General features: G+C 31.8%; 2 protein-coding genes across 2 annotated transcripts; one reads left to right on the forward strand and one right to left on the reverse strand.

The window, feature by feature from the left end:
• The first annotated feature begins 1,005 nt into the window (after positions 1–1,005).
• On the forward strand, positions 1,006–8,560 carry LOC11405633 (succinate dehydrogenase [ubiquinone] flavoprotein subunit 1, mitochondrial). Its single transcript, XM_003611938.4, has 16 exons — positions 1,006–1,284; positions 1,391–1,549; positions 2,972–3,059; positions 3,407–3,553; positions 3,640–3,780; positions 3,966–4,051; positions 4,138–4,230; positions 4,329–4,392; positions 4,512–4,655; positions 5,200–5,387; positions 5,829–6,003; positions 6,086–6,256; positions 6,348–6,417; positions 6,515–6,635; positions 6,720–6,757; positions 8,137–8,560. The coding sequence occupies exons 1-16, from the start codon at positions 1,192–1,194 to the stop codon at positions 8,237–8,239; spliced, it is 1,881 nt and encodes a 626-aa protein (XP_003611986.1). The 5' UTR covers positions 1,006–1,191; the 3' UTR covers positions 8,240–8,560.
• A 1,473-nt stretch (positions 8,561–10,033) lies between these two features.
• LOC11405634 (uncharacterized) lies at positions 10,034–11,312 on the reverse strand. The gene is made up of 3 exons (XM_003611939.4): positions 11,011–11,312; positions 10,454–10,578; positions 10,034–10,295 (listed from the first exon to the last, which is right to left on the reverse strand). The coding sequence occupies exons 1-3, from the start codon at positions 11,190–11,192 to the stop codon at positions 10,222–10,224; spliced, it is 381 nt and encodes a 126-aa protein (XP_003611987.1). The 5' UTR covers positions 11,193–11,312; the 3' UTR covers positions 10,034–10,221.
• Positions 11,313–19,179: the final 7,867 nt, after the last annotated feature.

Genomic DNA, 19,179 nt, shown 5'->3' on the forward strand with positions numbered 1-19,179 from the left:
ATTGTACTTGTGTAAAATGATTTTCGTCCACATATCTAAGGGGCATGAGTCGGTTACTTTCAGGTGGTGCACTGTGCAAAGGAAAAAATGTTTGAGATCCCATTTTTTATCAGTGGAACTATTGCATGCTTCCAATTTTGTCCAGTAAAAAATGTCGTGCCTGACATAATCAACCATTTACCCTAAGAGCTCGGCTGACTCCATCAGGAGTCAAAGCGTTTGACATGTCTGAATCGTCTTTCAAACCATTACAACCGGATATAACCCTCGTAGTTATTGTTTACGTTTAGTGTGAGATCAATATAGATAATGGAGTAATATTCAATGGATCATCTAAGTAGCTTAGAAATAACATGGGAAGGCATCTACGATATCTTAAAAAAGCCATGCATGAGCAAAGGCAATTGTTTCATGTTTGGGAAGTCACGTTGAACTGAAGGAGGATTATGAGGCTAATAACTAAGACACACATTCTTAGCCTTCTATTATTTTGATGCAAAAAGTTAACACACTCAAACAAAGATGGTGAACATTAGTTCAACGTTCAAAATGATTCGTGTCGTCCAACACTATCCATTTTTTGTGCACCTCTTGTATTAATCTTCTTTTTTTGGAGGTGGACACGTTGAAATTATATACATGACAAATTTAGTTTCTAGAATCTGAAATCACAAAACTCGATTCAGATTTTAAATTTCAAACGGGATAAAATAATCAAGTATAAGACGTGAAAGATTTGTTGAGAAACGAAATTCACTTCATAAATTTTTGGTTCAAAGTCTCTATTTTTCTTTTCTCACGTTTAAAAAGTTTTTTTTTTTCCTTCACGAAAAGCATGTTTGGACGCAAAATATGTGTCTTTTTAGTAAGTTGAGAAAATTGTTTAACCTCTCAATGGTGGAGAAATGTCCATCCAACCATACAAAATGGAGTATAAAAAGCTGCTTAAACCATCATTATTAACAACCATTAATTAATCAAAGTGAAATTATATACTCCTAGTGACGTGTTTCGAATTAAACCATCATTTCCCTTCCATTTTCCCGAAGCCACGATGCCAACCCTCCTCACAACATAAATAAAAAGAACGCACACACAAAAAAGAGTTTTGAATCACCACCCATTCACCAAAATCAAAACACAGAAAAACTAGCTCAAAGAAACATTTCATCAAACACCTTGTGTGCAAAAATGTGGCGTTGCGTCGCTCGTGGACTTCGCGTTCCACGTTCTTCTAACAGATCCAATAACTCTCTCGGATCTCGTCTTTCTAGATTCTTCTCCGTAAGCTTCTTCTCTTGAATCCGATTCGTTGAATTGAATTTGATTTATTTGAATTGAATCGATTTTTTTGATGCTAAATCGTTGTTGTTGTTGTTGTTGTTTGCAGAGTGAGTCTTACACCGTCGTGGATCATAAATATGATGCAGTTGTGGTAGGTGCTGGTGGTGCTGGATTAAGAGCTGCTATTGGACTTTCTGAACATGGATTCAATACTGCTTGTATTACCAAGCTTTTCCCAACTCGTTCACACACTGTTGCAGCTCAGGTATACAAGATATTAGAATTTAACAGTTTTTTGGTTTGTCTCTTATGCATGTGTATAGGAAAACTCAAATTCTGTGCATGTTTGGTTTTGCGGTGACAAAAGATGATTTTGAACCAAGGCTCAATTATGCAAATGCTCTCTGTAAATAGGGGTAGCTTGAATTTTAGTCCCTGTAATTCCAAATTAATTTGACACTGCAATTTCTAATCACTTTTAATTTTGAGTTACAGGGACTAAAATTCAAGGGACCCCTATTTGCAGGATCATTTGAATAATTAAGTCTTGAATGAATTGATTTTGCAAAGTTGTTTTTGCTTAAATGCGAGTTAAATGTAAAGTGGTTTATGTTTGGATATATTTAGGTGAAAGTGAGATGAATAGTAAACTTCAGTGTAAAAATCATGTTTAGACTCAAATGCTATAAATTGTAATTTCAAGCTAAAGTCAATTATGGAGACAATCAATTTTACTTTGAGAGCAATCAAACATGTCAAAATCAATTTTACACATCCAGAATCAATTATGGATAACTGAATTGGTACTTTTGCAATATCATGTTTGTTATGTATTCTTTTGATTGCTTTTAGGTATTTTGGCTGTGATGATGTGATATTACTAGCTAGTATGATTGTATAGAGATAAATTATCTAGTTGAGCCGTCAAATTGTTTTTCAATTTTTCTCTCTGGTGATGCTATTCAGTACATTTTTATGATTTGGAAAACCTGTAGGTTTTGTTTTAAAGTTTATAATATATAGGAGTCTTTGTTTTGTTGTAGTAGACAACCGTATAAACAACGATCCCATCTTAAGGGAAAAGGATCTGGTTGTAGTATTTACCATAATAGGCTTGTTGGTGCAAATATTGGGCCCAGCTTTTGCCACTTCTAACAAGTACTTTAGAAGTACACATCCAGAAAAAACACTTTTCTCCCGTCTGGATGTGTAGTTCTGGACAAAAATATGGTTTTCCCTTCATTTAAAAGTGTCTTTCCGGAATCAAGCGTGCTTTTTAAGAAACATGGGGGTGAATAAAGCTGGGCCCCAAATATCCTATCAATCCAGACTTGGGTTCCCTTGACACCATCTCAGGCTTGACTTTACCTCATAACTCATCCTTGTTTGACATTCCATTATTACTTTGTGAGATATGAAGATGTGAAATTTTAAACTTCGAAAGATAATAGAATATTTGTTTTTTGATGAAAGATAAGGATTTAATCAGCTCTCTGTCGACTTTATGTTTTGAAAAAATATTAAGCTAGATATTCTCCTATAGACTCTAGTTTTTGTCTGTTCATACCGTTAGTTGTGATATAAAAAGTAAATTATATTAAGTAGACATAATGAGTTAAACTTTCTTCTTTTCGTGAGGGTGAATATTCTGGCAATGCACACTCATGAGAATCAAAATTCTGTATAGGGTGGCATAAATGCTGCATTGGGAAATATGACTGAAGATGACTGGAGGTGGCACATGTACGACACTGTCAAAGGAAGTGATTGGCTAGGTATAAACTCAGTCAATCTTTGAATTATTTTTCATTATATATCCAACAATACTAATTAATTGCAAGTAAAGTGTTCATTGTTACAAATATCCTTGCATGTAGAGATTCGTTTTCCTTTAAAATTATTTACCTCCAACAAACAAGATATGACCGGTGGTTGTTTACCTAAAAATAAAAATACCGCTTGTCACTTTTCTATCTGAATTGATACTTTGGTTATTCATCGGGAATCTAAAAAATCCATTGGTGCTTGTGAAACCTTGAGCAGTTGAGCACATATGAACTAGGATTTTCTTTTGTAATGTTTTTGTCTTTCATGTTCTTGATGCATGCTCTATAATCTACAGGAGATCAGGATGCCATCCAATATATGTGTAGGGAAGCACCAAAAGCGGTTATTGAACTAGAGAATTATGGATTGCCTTTTTCTCGAACAGAGGATGGAAGAATATATCAACGTGCATTTGGTGGTCAGAGCTTAAACTTTGGAAAAGGTATATCCAGGTTTTGGAGTAGGGTTGTCTGTTTTTTCTTTGGAGAAGAGTTCTGATCTGGATCTCCATTTGTGGCTACAATACAGGTGGTCAAGCTTACCGTTGTGCATGCGCTGCTGATCGAACTGGGCATGCTTTATTGCACACTCTCTATGGCCAGGCTATGAGACACAATACACAGTTTTTTGTGGAATATTTTGCCTTAGATCTTATAATGAATAGTGATGGTAAGTTGTTGCAGAAAACAGCCCGCTTTCACTTAATTTGCAATAAGTTACTACTCTAACAGGGTCTCAGCTTTTTGTTTGCCGATTCCTTTATCAAACATGTTACAGTGGTGAAATAGAGGAAAAAACATATTTTTGTGTCATAGATAATGATATGTTAACTCATTTCCATACTGGATGTGTAGGTAGTTGCCAAGGTGTAATTGCCTTAAACATGGAGGATGGAACACTGCATCGTTTCCAAGCTGCTTCAACAATTTTGGCCACTGGGGTAACTTGATTTTCTGTGAATGTTTGTCATTGAAGTTTTTCTTGTACTTCCTTTATGGATTAGTGAGATCTTTTATTCTGCACCAGGGTTATGGTAGAGCATACTTCTCAGCAACTTCAGCACATACATGCACCGGAGATGGCAATGCCATGGCTGCCCGTGCTGGGATCGGACTTGAGGTTTTCTATTCTTTAAAGTTTGGTGCTTTTTAATAACAAGATGATATCCTATGGAGTGAGTCTTTTATATTTACATGCTTTTATCATAAATTATGTAGGATTTAGAGTTTGTGCAATTTCACCCAACGGGTATATATGGAGCAGGTTGCCTTATAACAGAAGGTTGGTAGTTTAAGTTTTATTTGCAAATCTGGCCTTGCCTTTGGTTGCACCTCAGAAGGCGCTTTGTCTAGTAACATTGGAATATAATGTTTTTCTCATTTCTATTTTGGACCTTTTAGGTTCTCGTGGTGAAGGTGGAATTCTTAGGAATAGCGAGGGGGAGCGGTTTATGGAACGATATGCTCCTACAGCAAAGGATCTTGCATCCAGAGATGTAGTTTCAAGATCGATGACTATGGAGATCCGGGAAGGACGTGGTGTAGGTATGTGTGCTTTTCATTGATCTATCCAATCCATGTATTCATAAAAGAGGGTATGTATAAGAAGTTAGAATGCTACTAGATTGTTGGTAATTGTTGCAGAATTGCTTGATGTAGACCGGCATTTAAGTTATGTAACTTGTATTTCAAGTTTTCTTTGATAGAGATCTTGATTATTTTTTTAATCCTAAAAATGAATGTTTTTTCGATTTGTAATCCTAAGTTATGGCGTCGTTTAAGAAGGTTTTGGAATTAAATGGTACTTGATTTATGATAGTCATTTGGTTCATATGGTAGTGTGCACCCCTAGAGGGAAGGAAAAACTTTGATGGTTGTTGTTGTCGTCGAGAGTGATGAACTCTCTATTTTGTACATCAACGATGACGACAACAACCGAGCCTTATTCCACTAAGTGGGATCGGCTACATGGATCAAATTACGCCGTAGTGTTCTATCATAAACCATATTTTGTACATTGGAAATAAATAAAAATACTGTTTTCCCACTATTTTTATGTAAGCTGTTATTAAGTGGGTATCATTCACAGGACCCGAGAAAGATCACATCTATCTACACTTGAATCATCTACCTCCAGATGTGCTCAAGGAGAGACTTCCTGGTATCTCTGAAACTGCTGCTATTTTTGCTGGTGTGGATGTTACAAAGGAACCCATTCCTGTTTTGCCAACTGTGCATTATAACATGGGTGGCATTCCCACAAATCATCATGGAGAGGTATCAAGTTTAAACATGCACTTTGAAGTAAAGCTTCCAATTGAAAGGCTTAAAAATATAAAGTAATGAAGCAAATAAGAACAAAAACCTAGGATGATTAAGCACACCATCTGTGCAAGATAAATTTTCTTATATCAAAACGTTCACTGCTATTGATCATTTGATGAATTTGTGCTCTACACTTACTTTTTACTCATCTCTATTGCACTGCACAGCTCTGACATGCATAATATATGAGCACACATCAGTAATAGTAATTTTTTGGGTTTGTTTTCAAACCAAAATTAATTATGACTAGTTTTTTGGATTAATAGGTTGGAAGTTTTATCCTGTAATGTTTTCAGTAAACACAGAAATTGCAATCTTGTTCTTTATATATTTGTTTTTCATTGGGAAAAAACAAAACAAAAAAACTATGAACTAATGTGCATCGTTATGCAGGTGGTTACCATTAAAGGAGACGATCCAGATGCATTAGTTCCTGGATTGATGGCTGCTGGGGAAGCAGCCTGTGCATCGGTTCATGGCGCCAACAGACTTGGTGCAAATTCACTTTTGGATATTGTTGTTTTCGGTAGAGCTTGTGCAAATAGAGTTGCAGAAATTCATAAGCCAGGCAAGATTCTTTCTAGTTAATGAAATGGACTGTTCCCGCTGAAATTAGTGCGATAAAAATGCTTCTATTATCCATGTTACAGGAGAGAAACAAAAGCCATTAGAGAAGGATGCTGGCCAGAAAACGATTGCATGGCTGGACAAATTGAGAAATTCTAATGGTTCATTGCCTACTTCAAAAATTCGGTTGAATATGCAAAAAGTAATGCAAAATAATGCTGCTGTATTCCGTACACAAGAAACATTAGAAGAAGGTAATCTATTTTTTGCCAATATTACTTTGCAACCATGTTCTTTTATTTTACTAGGTGTGTGTTTGTTTTACCTTTGCCTATTTTGTAACAGGTTGTCAATTAATTGATAAAACGTGGGAGAGTTTCCATGATGTCAAGGTTGAAGACAGAAGTTTGATATGGTAAATCCTTTTTAACAATTGTTGAATATCCCTAATATTTCAAGGAATCTGCTTGTTCATTTTACAAGTGTATTGGCATTTATCTGTATATTTACAGGAACTCCGATTTGATTGAGACTATTGAGTTGGAAAATCTTTTGATAAATGCCTGCGTCACAATGCACTCTGCAGAAGCTAGGAAAGAGAGTAGAGGAGCTCATGCCCGTGAGGACTTCACGGTTAGTTTTTACTGCCCCTTAATGTGCTAATTTCATACCATTTATTTGAACAAGGTTATTGAATATGCTGTGTTGATGCTACAGACAAGAGATGATGAGAAGTGGATGAAACACACTTTGGGGTAAGTCATGTTCAACTAATACAGTTACTACTTTTCAAGTTTGCCTGGTATAAATTTCCTTTTTTTTAATGACAAATATTGGTATGGTTAGTATTATCCTGGGTGTGGAGTTCGATTTTTTGACGTTGTTATCACTCCACTCATTAACTCCTCCATTCCTACCACCAAGTTAATCTTATATCCTCTTCCTTTTACAAAAGTAGTCACTTAAGTGTTGTGTTGAAATTGAGTTGCTAGGTCCTGGTTTTGTGTGATTGAATGGAATATGGAAGTAGGAATAAAATGATAATGAATATTCTCATAACTATTTTTCGTTTGGTGTAGATAGGAAATGGTTACTCTTACCAGGTTTTTTATTTTAAGATTAATATGTATGGTTTGACCCAATTTTGTGCCAACCAATGTTTTGGCTAGTCTCAGAGGAGCCTGAATTGGTGCAGATTGTGACTAAAAAACACAACTTTGAAGCTGAATTAATGGATTGGTGAAATGGAATATGGATTCTCATTTTATTATATTTTTTATAGAATAACTATTCTCAAAATTGTAAGAATGCGCATACCCTTAGAAATGCTCATTCCAAGTTTCCATCTGCAATCATCTACCAAACATGGAAGGAAATGGCCTATTTCCTTCCCCTTCCCCTTCCATCTTACCAAGCATGAGCTTTAGTGTATGTAGGCCTATTGCTTCTTAAGTTACTGTGCTAATGAAGAAAAGCATATTGACATTGTCTGATGATGCTATAAAGTTAAAAACTCAGCCATGGCATGTCCTGGGAAACGAATAGTCAGAATAAATATAATATTTCAATATTGCTGTGAAGGATGTGTTAGATAATGTTACAAAAGTTAAAACACTAATCTTTACTTATCTGCTACTGTTAAATCCAGAAATATGGAAATAAGGTAACAAATCTTGTTATGGGAAGGATATGAAAACCTATCCTAAGAAATAATCTAAGTTGCACTGAATTATTCTGAGATATAATCGAGATCTCATAAGATATTTCTCATATTTTTCTATCAGTGTTTTGGTCCGTCTAGCTAATCATTGCTTGAATTTATTCAGTAAGAGACATGAGTCTTTGTGTACTTCTTGATTTATGCAGTTTTCTAGTTATCACAGTCAATGATTATAAATATGCTTACAGGTCTTCTAAAGCAATAAAGTAAACGATCAAACTATTTTACCATGACCCACATAGGCTTTGATTCAACATAAAGAAGCCAACTGTTCCAATCATTAAGATGTTTAATCTGTTGTAGTGTTAACACAAAAAACATGAATTTGACTGAGGTGTTTCAATGACTCAATTGAGCAGATAATACTTGTGCAAGTTGAATGTATTAGCTAAGCTTTTTTGTATTAATTTGCAGATTCTGGGAGAACGAGAAAGTCCGATTGGATTACAGGCCTGTGCATTTGAATACATTGGATGATGAGGTTGAATCATTCCCTCCTAAGGCTCGTGTGTATTAATATGATATAGTTACTTATCAACGGCTCGGGCATATTGTTTCCACTTGTGCACAAGTGGGAAAAGACACAATAAAATGTCTTAGATATATGATTTTGATTTGATGATAATTGTTGCATTCGTCATCAATGTTAACGAATGTTCATAGCATCTTCAAATAATACTCTGTCTTTGCAGCAGAGAATAATAGCAAAACAATTTTTTCATCGGTTTGTATGTTGGTAAATTGTTACTTGTAGTTATTGTACACTGTATGTTCAGTTGCACATCTGATGTTCTATTCTAATTTTATTTATATATTGAAAAACATTTGATTTGTCTCATTTCAAGTGGGGTCAATGTTTTTTTCCACAACCAAAATAGAAGTTACCAATTGAAAAGGTTAAAAGAGAATCGAAACAAATATATAATGAATTATCTAAATTAATCTCATTCTTACCTTGAAATAATTTGACCATATATTATATAATGAAGGCATTAGGATTTAAATTCAAATTAATCAGCTCAAAATTGAGTGGTTAGTATCGAAGGGAATTGAATTGACAAACTTGGTTGTAGGGCTCATCTCACTTACATTAGATATATATCTTACCTAGACTCATATATCTATGACTATCAGATAGTCCCTCAAACTCTGCAAACGTAGTTGATTATAGCAAAGGGGAAGCTATCATCTAGAAAATTTACAAAAGGAGGGTTATTAATTACATGTGGTGAAACCACGACAATATTCTCATCGGTAGGATTCGAATCCAAATTAATCAGCTAAATTGGAGGGATTAGTATAAATTGAATTCAAAAATTTGGTTGCAATGCTCGTGTTTCCTCATTAGGCATATCTTTCTCAGACTCAATATGTTCGTGACTATCGAATACTTCCTCATACTATTATGCATACGTAACAAGGTACAGTTGGCTACTTTGGCTATTCAATTTGAAATAAGGTTGTTCGGCATTTTTTTGTCATATGTTCCTCTCAATTAAAAATAAGATAAATTCTTAACTGCGTTGAAATTTGGTTAGATATACATATTTGTATGCAAAAATCATTCAAAATTTAAATTTATTTTAAAATAAATTAATATAAACATGGCACGAGATTGAATAATAGAATGATGGATCAAACTCAACCAAACTAATCTTATACAAATATTGGAGTGTTCACCTAAAATCTTATACAAATAAAAGACAATAAAAAATGATATTTCTTATATAAACCTGCATTTGTCAGGTCACATACTCATTATATATCACTTTGAAAGTACTATCGATAGATTTTCCTCTTTTCGAAAAAGGTTTTCCCTTTCGAAGGAGAAAAAAAAACGAGTAAACATTGACTATATATTATTTCTTGTGTTCGTTTTTTTTTTTTTTAAGTAGCCTTGTGGCTAAAATTCACCTTATAAGGTGAATAAGTGAGGTGTCCAAAATTTGAACTCCAACCTCTGCATATAATAATGCATTGTCCTACCAACTAAGCTATGCTCACGGGATAGCTTGTGTTCATTTCTATAATCATCAAAGTGAAAGCCTTTTGAGAAAAGAAAAAAAAACCAAAAGAGTGTTTAACCACCGTTTATATTGGTAAGACTGTAATAACAATTTTTGTATTGCCATTCACTTACGAATAAGATATTCTTGTTGCTCCATTGTTATTATTATAGTGTGGAAGTATGATCCTGGATAATCATACGTTGACGTCATTTGTTCATCAAGAAACAACTCTATTATTTGGTGCAAAAATTCGGCAGCCTCTTAAAGTGGATTTTCTACTGAAGTATTGATTATTAAATCGGTAACATAATACTTGTACATTTTTTTTTTTTTTAAGGAAACATAATACTTATACATAATTGTCCATATTATCACTCTGAGTAAAAATTATAAACCAAGAAGGAAAAACTAAACGACGATGACTATTAAAAAGAAACTCTAACTGCAAATACATGTGTTTATTGCATAAACCACTACACACAAGAAAAACCTAAGCATTGGCGCTGCTCTGGTGCCTAGCTTTTTCCTTCTCTTTCACCTCGCTTCCCTGTGTCTTGTCATAATCTTCATGCACAAAAACAAACAAGTCTTAATTAGGCTTAATAATTAATTTCCATGACCTCTACAAAAGTAATAAGAAAATGACGGTGTAAAATGTTTTAAACGTAAGGAAAAAAACTAGTTGTCCATGTATGATCATAAGCAAATTAACTAATTATAACCTGGGTGATTTTCATGGACGGACTTATCTTTCTGAAGGGATTGGTTTCCACCATATATCCCTCCAAATCCTTCTTCATCAGACCTTGTAGCATACCCTTCTCCAAAGGAATGAGACATCACATCCCTTCACAATATTAATCCATCTCAGAACACATAAATTGAAAGAAAAAAAAATTAAAAAGTAAAATTTATTACAAAAACTAAAGATAAAAAATGAAATTTAACTCTAAATTAAAAGGCATATTTAATTTTTTTTTGTCCTCTAAGTTTTCATTGTTAATTTATTTGTCTTAGTAATGAAAAAAAAATGAACATATGAATCTAAATTGGCTCCTTCGATTAAAAATAACACATCAATTAATTTATTTATCGTTGATGCCTAGCACAAATAGTTAGTGCATGTTGTAAATCATGATAGCGAATTTGTTTTTTTTTTTTTTTTTAATAAGAGAAATTGAAGAAGTTAAAAACAAACACGATAAAACCATTCCCTAATAGGATAGTAAACTGATAAATCAATCACATGAAGATTATAAATTACGTGATTTGAGCTCACCCATGTTCAGTAGTTTCCTTTTTCTCACTACTAGACTTTTGTTGAGCCTTGTCCATCTTATGTGCAGAATCAGCTTTGGAGCAAAATCTAACGGTGGAAGTTTCCCGACAAAGGTTTGAAGAGAGTGAACGTGGAAATGAAGTTTGTGGAGAGGTTAAAACAGTCTTTATTGTATGAAGCATCTTTTTCTATGTTAAGATGTTGCAAACTTATAGCTAGAGTCAGATAGATCACTGGGACTCCTCCAATATCGCTAAGGAAACAACAGAGGTTAATTAGGATCTGTAATAATACAACAACTTATTGACATCCTATTCCACGGGTCGCTTGTTAACATGCTTAGGACAATCTAGTACATGTCTATGTGACTCGTGTCCTTCTCATAAAACCGTGCGTGTCACACATCAAGCCTATTGAACATAAAATAATAAGTAATTGAAGAATGCTAACAACATTCTCTTTTTAATATTGGTGTACTCTAATCGAATGAAATTTATATGTCTTATATTTTAAAAGTAAGTCTTGTATAAACGGTGTGACCTATAAATGGTAAGATCCACAAAGAATTCACTCAATAAACAAAATAAATATTTGAGAGAGTGTTGTTAGCTCTTCTTATCTATTTATTTATTCATTCAATTCAACCTTGAAGACACGTTTATGCTTGTGTTGGAGCAACCCAACCATTGCCACGTACTTGTCTCGAAGGGATGAGATCAAAGTTTAGTGCTGGTGGGTCTCTGATCTATACAACCAATTCAGTCTAGTGCACTCCATCTCTTACTTTTCCCCCTCTCCAATATCTCAAAGTTTTGTTGATACGGACCCAAACATTTGTGTTCTATACAATCCTGTACGGACACTTATAATTTCTTATCTCTCCCAAAATAACTTTAATTATTTATTAGCAAAATATTATAAAAGTTGATATTTTGAATATATTTATCGAGATAAATTCAACAATATTTTATATATTATCGTCTTTTTTATATATTAATAGAACAATATGACTAAAATATATTGTTTAAATAGTACGCGGAATTAAATAAGATCAGCTATTTTGAGAACAAAGAAGTAATATTTATTCAACATCAATTTTTATTTATTTTTTAAAGAATTCAACATCAACATCAATTCTTCTCTATCTATATTTTTAACGTATCACATCCAAAACATTACCCTTCCTATTTTTCTTCTCTCAAAATATACAGTTTGTATATATAGATGTCCAAATCACATTTTTCTTTACTACAATGTCTTCCCCTTTCATACCAGTTCCATTTGCGCTGCATATGAAGTTTAGCAGTAGATATCCACTAATACAAATACTCTTGTTATTTCACGAATTTGTTATAAATATCCTTGTTATGTTAAGCGTTTGCAAAATATCTTGATTAATTTAAAAAAATCTAAATTATTATCTAATTGATACAATTGAAATTAGATAACATAAGTGCAGATAAAAGTTATAATATGTGACAATTATTTTGTTTGAGAAAAATCTAGGCCTGATGGAATAAAAATTAGTTACAAATATTAGTATTTTTTTTATCTATTTTTTTATACTCCCCTTCAAGAGCTAGTAAATAAATATCAATCATTTCAAGTTTATAAGTAAAGTTGAATGGTTCTATTGATAAACTCTTTGTTAACAGATCAGTCAGCTGATATTCACAAGAAATTTAGATTGTAGTTATCAATCCAATATTTAGCTTCTCTTTGATAAAATGACAATTTATCTCAATGCATTTTATCTTGTCATGCTGAACAAGATTATGACCAATGTTTTGATAGCTGATTTAGTGTCATAAAACATATTCATAGGATTGTCACATTGTACCTTCAAACCTTCTAGTACAAGTTTCATCCCCAATAAATTATAAAAAATCAAAAGTCATAACTTTAAATTTTGCTTCAACACTTGGTCTAGCCACTGTATTTTATTTCTTACTCCTCTAAGTAACAAAGTTTTCACACACAAAGATACAATACCCAAAAGATATTTCATCTTTTAAATAGGAGTCATCTCTTCGGATTGACTTTGAGATAGAACACAATCTACTACTTTCAAATTAGTAGAATTACAAGTTTTGTATTTCATTGGCAATTTATAAATGAGTTAATAATTAGTAATTGATGAATCATTGTGTTAGAAATATATAAATTTTGCTAGTTTAGTCACTGGTTATGAGTTAGTAAGAAATAAGTTTCTCAATTAGTTAGTATATATAATTGAGTTTTATAAATAGAAAGATTGTACACACAATTCACTTTTTCTCAAAGAAACATTCACAACAACCACCGACCGCTCACAACAATTTTATGTTCTTAATTTTGGATCAATGGATAATGACTTTGTCATCAAGATTGGGAAAATCACTTGCATTCTCGTGTCCGTCTTTCCGTTTCTTTTATTGCATTAACGTTTAAAAATTATTAACAATATTTTTCTATGAAATTTTAATTTTGATTAAAAGTAAAAATATAAATATTTTTTGCTTTTAAATTATAACAAATCAAACTAATCAGGATTATCTATTTCGATGAAACCAACAATATAACAAAAAAAAATAATATAAATTCTTTTTTTTAATGACACCAACAACAATCTTTATTATAGAAAAAGTTGTTGTTTAAGGGTATGATTGGGATAATAAAAAAGTAAGTATAGATACATTCATCTAATTTGTTACACTTTTTTAAACGATAAAAGAAAAAACTTAACATTTGTGTTTGTTACATTTTTATTTTAATATTTAAATTTATTCTTATCTATTTGTTACATTGATAAGAAAAAGACCAGAGGTTTTTGATGTTTCAGAAAATAGAGGGGATGTTAGGTCCATTTAGATAGAACTCAAGAGAGGTTGTTGTACTTTTCCCTAATATGTACCATTCACAAAAACTTTTATGAAATATATCAGTGCCAAAATCAATACAAATGTCACCAAGTAACATGAGTTGTGAGAGAACCCAAAAAATTACATGTAGTGTTTGGTTCTATATCCAGCTCAAGTGGGTCTATATAAGTACACCTTGTTCAAACCAGTAAATACATGTCAATTAGAAGTAAAGCAGCAACATACAACAACATCATAACTTTGTAACTATTTGCTGCAACATAAATAAGCTGATTTATCATGCGACTGTTCTCTTTTAGGGGTGGTCCTTTAGTACATCTTATACTTAAAAGGTTTCATTGTCCGTATTAATGTATTACATTTTGATGTTTTCAAAAAAAAAAAAAAAACATGTGAGTTTCATTAAAATCTAATTTTCTCACACTAATCACAATACCCGTTAATCGCACGTAAAGATTTTAAGCTAGTTGATCAAATTCACACATGTAAGAACACAACAACAAAAAGGAAAAATCAATCGGGGTTTCAATTATCATTCTATTGCATGCCAATTTCTAATTGCTAATTCCAATTTCCTTTTATTATAATTAGAACCTAATGATAGAGATTTGACAAGTGAACCAAAACTATCGAAGTAATAAATAAATTCGTATTCACGAGGACCGTTGTTAATTTCTACTCAACAATTTCTTTATCAAAAAGGATGTATAAATTTATATTGATTGCCCTAGGCAGTTGAGTTGTTTTGTAACATAAACGTAAATAAAACAATAAAAGTTGCTTTTAAGAATATTAGAGAGAAGTATGGTTAAGACATTTGAATCCTACGAAGTTCTTCTATGGTAATTTGCACTCCTAATTCAATCAATGATTATCTAGTTTAAAGATAGATTAACAAGGTAATTCTACTCAATCTCTTTACCTAGAATTCTCCCCGCAAGTGACAACCCCTTAATCTCTTGAGTGAATTCGAAATCGCTGGAGGTTTTAATAGAAGGTTAATCCCTATGTCATAACCTAAATAACCTAATAATGATCTATCTCTAGCTTGATTTTTTAGGTTAAACTTATTACCTAGTTCTGAGTCAAAAGCGGTTAGTGGTTATTCAATCTCTAAGATCAATTTGCATATTCATAAAGTTAGGGTTAGTAGTCGATGATAAACATACAAAAAACATTAAACATAAAGTAACATGAATAAAGACTAGACTTTCATTGATATTAGTTCAACAAATTAGGGTTCCATAAAATTACATCAAATTCATCTCGAGCTTAACCACAAGAGAATTTAGTTACACATGATAATAAAATTAAGCAACATGAAAAGAGAAGAAATTACAAACAAGATGTTTGGCTCGTAAGCTTTCCTTCGATTCATGCAGCCTTCTCATACTCGGCGTGGAACGTTTCCTCCTTTAACTCCAAAACCTCCAAAACGTGAATCCCCTTTGTCTCCAAAAGTGAATGCCTCTTTTGTACTGTCCGCCGCTCTTTATGCAAAACCTTCTTCTTCTTCTTTTTTCTCTCGGGTCAACCAAAAGAAACTTGGGTCAAAAGGCCCACTTTTATTTTCTAATTCCCTGGCACATGTATTACGCGTGCTTTTTAGCTTATAGCTTAGACCATTTACAATGGTAAAATACATTCAACAACCTTTAACACCTATTTTTTCAATTCCCAACACTCCACATCATTTTCTCTCTCTTAATTCAACACCCATTTAATTTTTACCCCTCCAATGGTTTTTTCATTCAACACCCTACCCCACCACCTTTTATTTCTTATTCTTATTTAATTTTATATTTTTGTTTTTATAATTACATAAAATTACAATTATCGATTATAATTAAATTAAAATGAAGAAACACTTAAGAATTTTTTTTTTTTTGTAAAAACAAAATTTATTTTTATTTTCTTAACATAAATAAAATGCAATACAACAAATAAAGACTAAAACTTCAAAAGAAAAGCTAATAATGAGATTAAGAGTGAAAATTTTGATTTTTTTTCTGTATCCAAATCAAATGATCCAAGTCTCTATTTATAGAGAAAAAAAAAATTACGAATTTTGGTAAAATAAAAAATAAAATATAAAATTATTTGCAATAAAATAATTGAGTCCAAATTATTAAGAAGATAAAAATCCAAGCATCCAATCAAAACATGTCAAGTGTCTATGTGGGCCATGCTTTCAACATGTTGAATTTGTTCAACACCTCTCTCCTCCAACTCATATTTTTCCCAATTCAACAACCCCCCTACAATGGTTCAACATGTTGAATTGCAAATTCAACATCCCATTGCACATAGTCTTATAAGCTCGTTTGATAAAAAAAACTCTGTTTGGTAACACTTTTTCACCATGAGCTTATAGCTTATTTCACGAGCTTATAATCTATTTTTCAGAAGCTATTTCAAGTAGTGTTTGAGCTTATAGCTTATAGCTTCTCACTTTTTCTTCCAATTTTACCCTTATTATTTCATTTAAATTGTATTTTTATCCATTATAATTTTTATAATAAGCTACGTAATAAAGACTACTATCCCTTTATTCCAATTTTTGTATGTATATCAGCTGGCCTTTTTTTTCTTTTTTTTTTGAAAAAATATATACCTTCGTTTTTTTTTTACGAAACAAAATACTATTATTCTATTAGTGTTATTTTTTTTTTTTTTGAGGTAAATGTTATTTTCTTTATTTTGTGAAAACACTTAAATGATAATAAATATAAGATAAAATTTTAGTGAATAAAATTTAATTTAATTTATAATACATAGGATATATTAAATTAATAAATTTAAAGTATTTTTTTTAAAGAAAAATTAGTTTACAAAATTACGAATACTTAAATTAATGATATAATTTTTATTATGAATTAAGAATACCCTTTATGTCATTTTACATTTATCAGCTAGTTGAACCGCTATTTTTACCAAACACTTCAGTTAGCTTATCAGCTAAAAGCTATCAGCTATCCGCTATTTTTACCAAACAGAGCCATGATGTCATTTTATCTTCATGTTCAACACTCCAAAGTAGGCAACACCCCAAAGTAGGCAACACCTTCTTTTATCTCATTTAGCAGTTGATCATAATAATAATAGGTACTAACACACTACTTGACTCAATAATAGAAAAATGATAATTTATTTAAAAGGACTCTAAATTAAGTAGTAAATTAATAAAACTAGAATAAAAATTTAATTAAAAAGACTCTAAAAATGTGATATGACGGACTATCATCACCTAATTTAAAAACTGACCTCAATTAGTAGAAATCCCTAGGTATTTTGATAAAGTATGTGGGTTCACCAAGCTCTGAACCTTCATTCTTCTTCCCTTTACTCCTTCTCCAACACAAGGCCTTTATCTTCTTCATCGGGTAATAGGTAGCTGCTTATTAATGAGATGAACATATGGGCAAACCAAGATGAAGGGAAAACGAGAACGATTGAACAAACGAGAGAGGAACAATTGAACAACAAACAAGATGAAGGGAAAACAACTGAGATGAAGCACAAGCCCCTTCTTACGAAACGAGATGAAGGAAACCTTTTTTTTTTTTTTTTTTGTAGAAAGCCAAATTTGTGTGTTTTATGAGTGTTCTATCAGTGGTGCTTACGAGAGTTTACATTTTCTTATTTGATTTTTTAATTACAAAGGGGTCCTGACAGATTTTATAATCTGTTAGAACATTACTGGCAGATAAAATTCGTCATTAATTCAATGTCATGTGCATCATCATTATTTGTAGAAAAAATCCGCCACTAATCTGAGGCAGATTGGTCATTAACAATACTCACGGGATTATCCGTCAGTAATGTGATTTCCTTAATTATTAAGGGTTTATTATGCAGTAATATTATCGAGGGTTTTTTTCTGTGTTACTGAGGGTTTAGATCGTCAGTAATTTTTGAGGGTCTAAATCTGTCAGTAATGCAGTTTTGAGTTTGTCGCTGATATGGTGAATTCTTGTAGTTTTTTTTTTTTTTTATGTTTTACTAAATGAAATGGATTTTTTTTTTATCTTGGCATTTTTTAGGAGCGAGGACACTGCCATGATGTATAAAAGAAGTTTTTATATATAAATTTGAGATCCTTTTATACTTCTTGTGGTTGTCACAGTGTTAATTTGGCGTTGTGTGATAAGGCTAGTTCATGTGGTAAAACCATAGTTTATTTTATTTTTTATTTTTTTGGAATTGTTCAATACATCTATACTATTTTTGACAATTATACCAAGAGGGATGATATTTTTATAAACAAGATCAAACAAAAGCCGACAATATCGAACAACAACCAACATGATCGAACTGAGATCAAAACACAACAACGTCATAAATGATGCAAAACACAACAACAATGATCAACCATGAATCCAAGTTATATCGATGAAGAAAGTTAAGTATTTGGGTGTTGATGTTTGGTCTTACATATTTGGGGAATGATCAGGACTTTGTTTTAATATTAATAAAAGGGGCCCATCTCTCGAGAGAAAAGTCCATGATGTATTCCTCCAACATGTATTTTGTCTATTAGCGGTTTCTTGTTTACTCCTTGTTAATGTATATTTTTTTTTTTAGATTTAAACTCTGTAATTCGAAGATTATTTGATTTTAGACTTTTATGTATTTTGATTGTACAAAATCGATGATATGACAGAAGGTAAACCAAAATTCACCAAACCACATGGAGCAAAAGTACTTAAATATTAAAATTTAATACCATGAAAATCCAGAACAAAAGAGTCTTCAAATTAGAGGGTTGAAATCTATTTTTTATTACAAAGAGTAAACAAGAAACCACAAATACTACATGGGATAAACATATATTAACCCTTAATAAAATTATTGAAAACCACATAGAAAATGAGTATTAGATTTTTAAATGAGAGCATGGTGAAAAATATAAGTATTAAACAATATGATGATAAAAAAACGTATTTATCCATAAAAGAATAAACAATACGTCCGTGTGAATCTAGACACACTACTTGACAAAAAAAAGAATAAACAATACAATGCATCCAAATTATGATTTGAAAAATGAAAATATGATAAAATTAAAATTACATCCGATAAAAAAAAAAAAAAATTGAGCTAAGACGGGAAAATTTGACAATTATCTTATATGCAAACATCTTTCATCTTAAAGAAAACATGAAGATAAAATTAGAGTTGATGTAGTCATTTCTCTAATGCCTTCATGCTGTAATACATTAACAGCCGTCTGATCTAAATCAAACAACTAAAATAAACTAAACTTAATTTGTATTTTATATTCCTAAAATATTGATCTTAAATCAGA

This window comes from Medicago truncatula, chromosome 5 (assembly GCF_003473485.1).
Source record: "Medicago truncatula cultivar Jemalong A17 chromosome 5, MtrunA17r5.0-ANR, whole genome shotgun sequence".
Classification (NCBI taxonomy): domain Eukaryota; kingdom Viridiplantae; phylum Streptophyta; class Magnoliopsida; order Fabales; family Fabaceae; genus Medicago; species Medicago truncatula.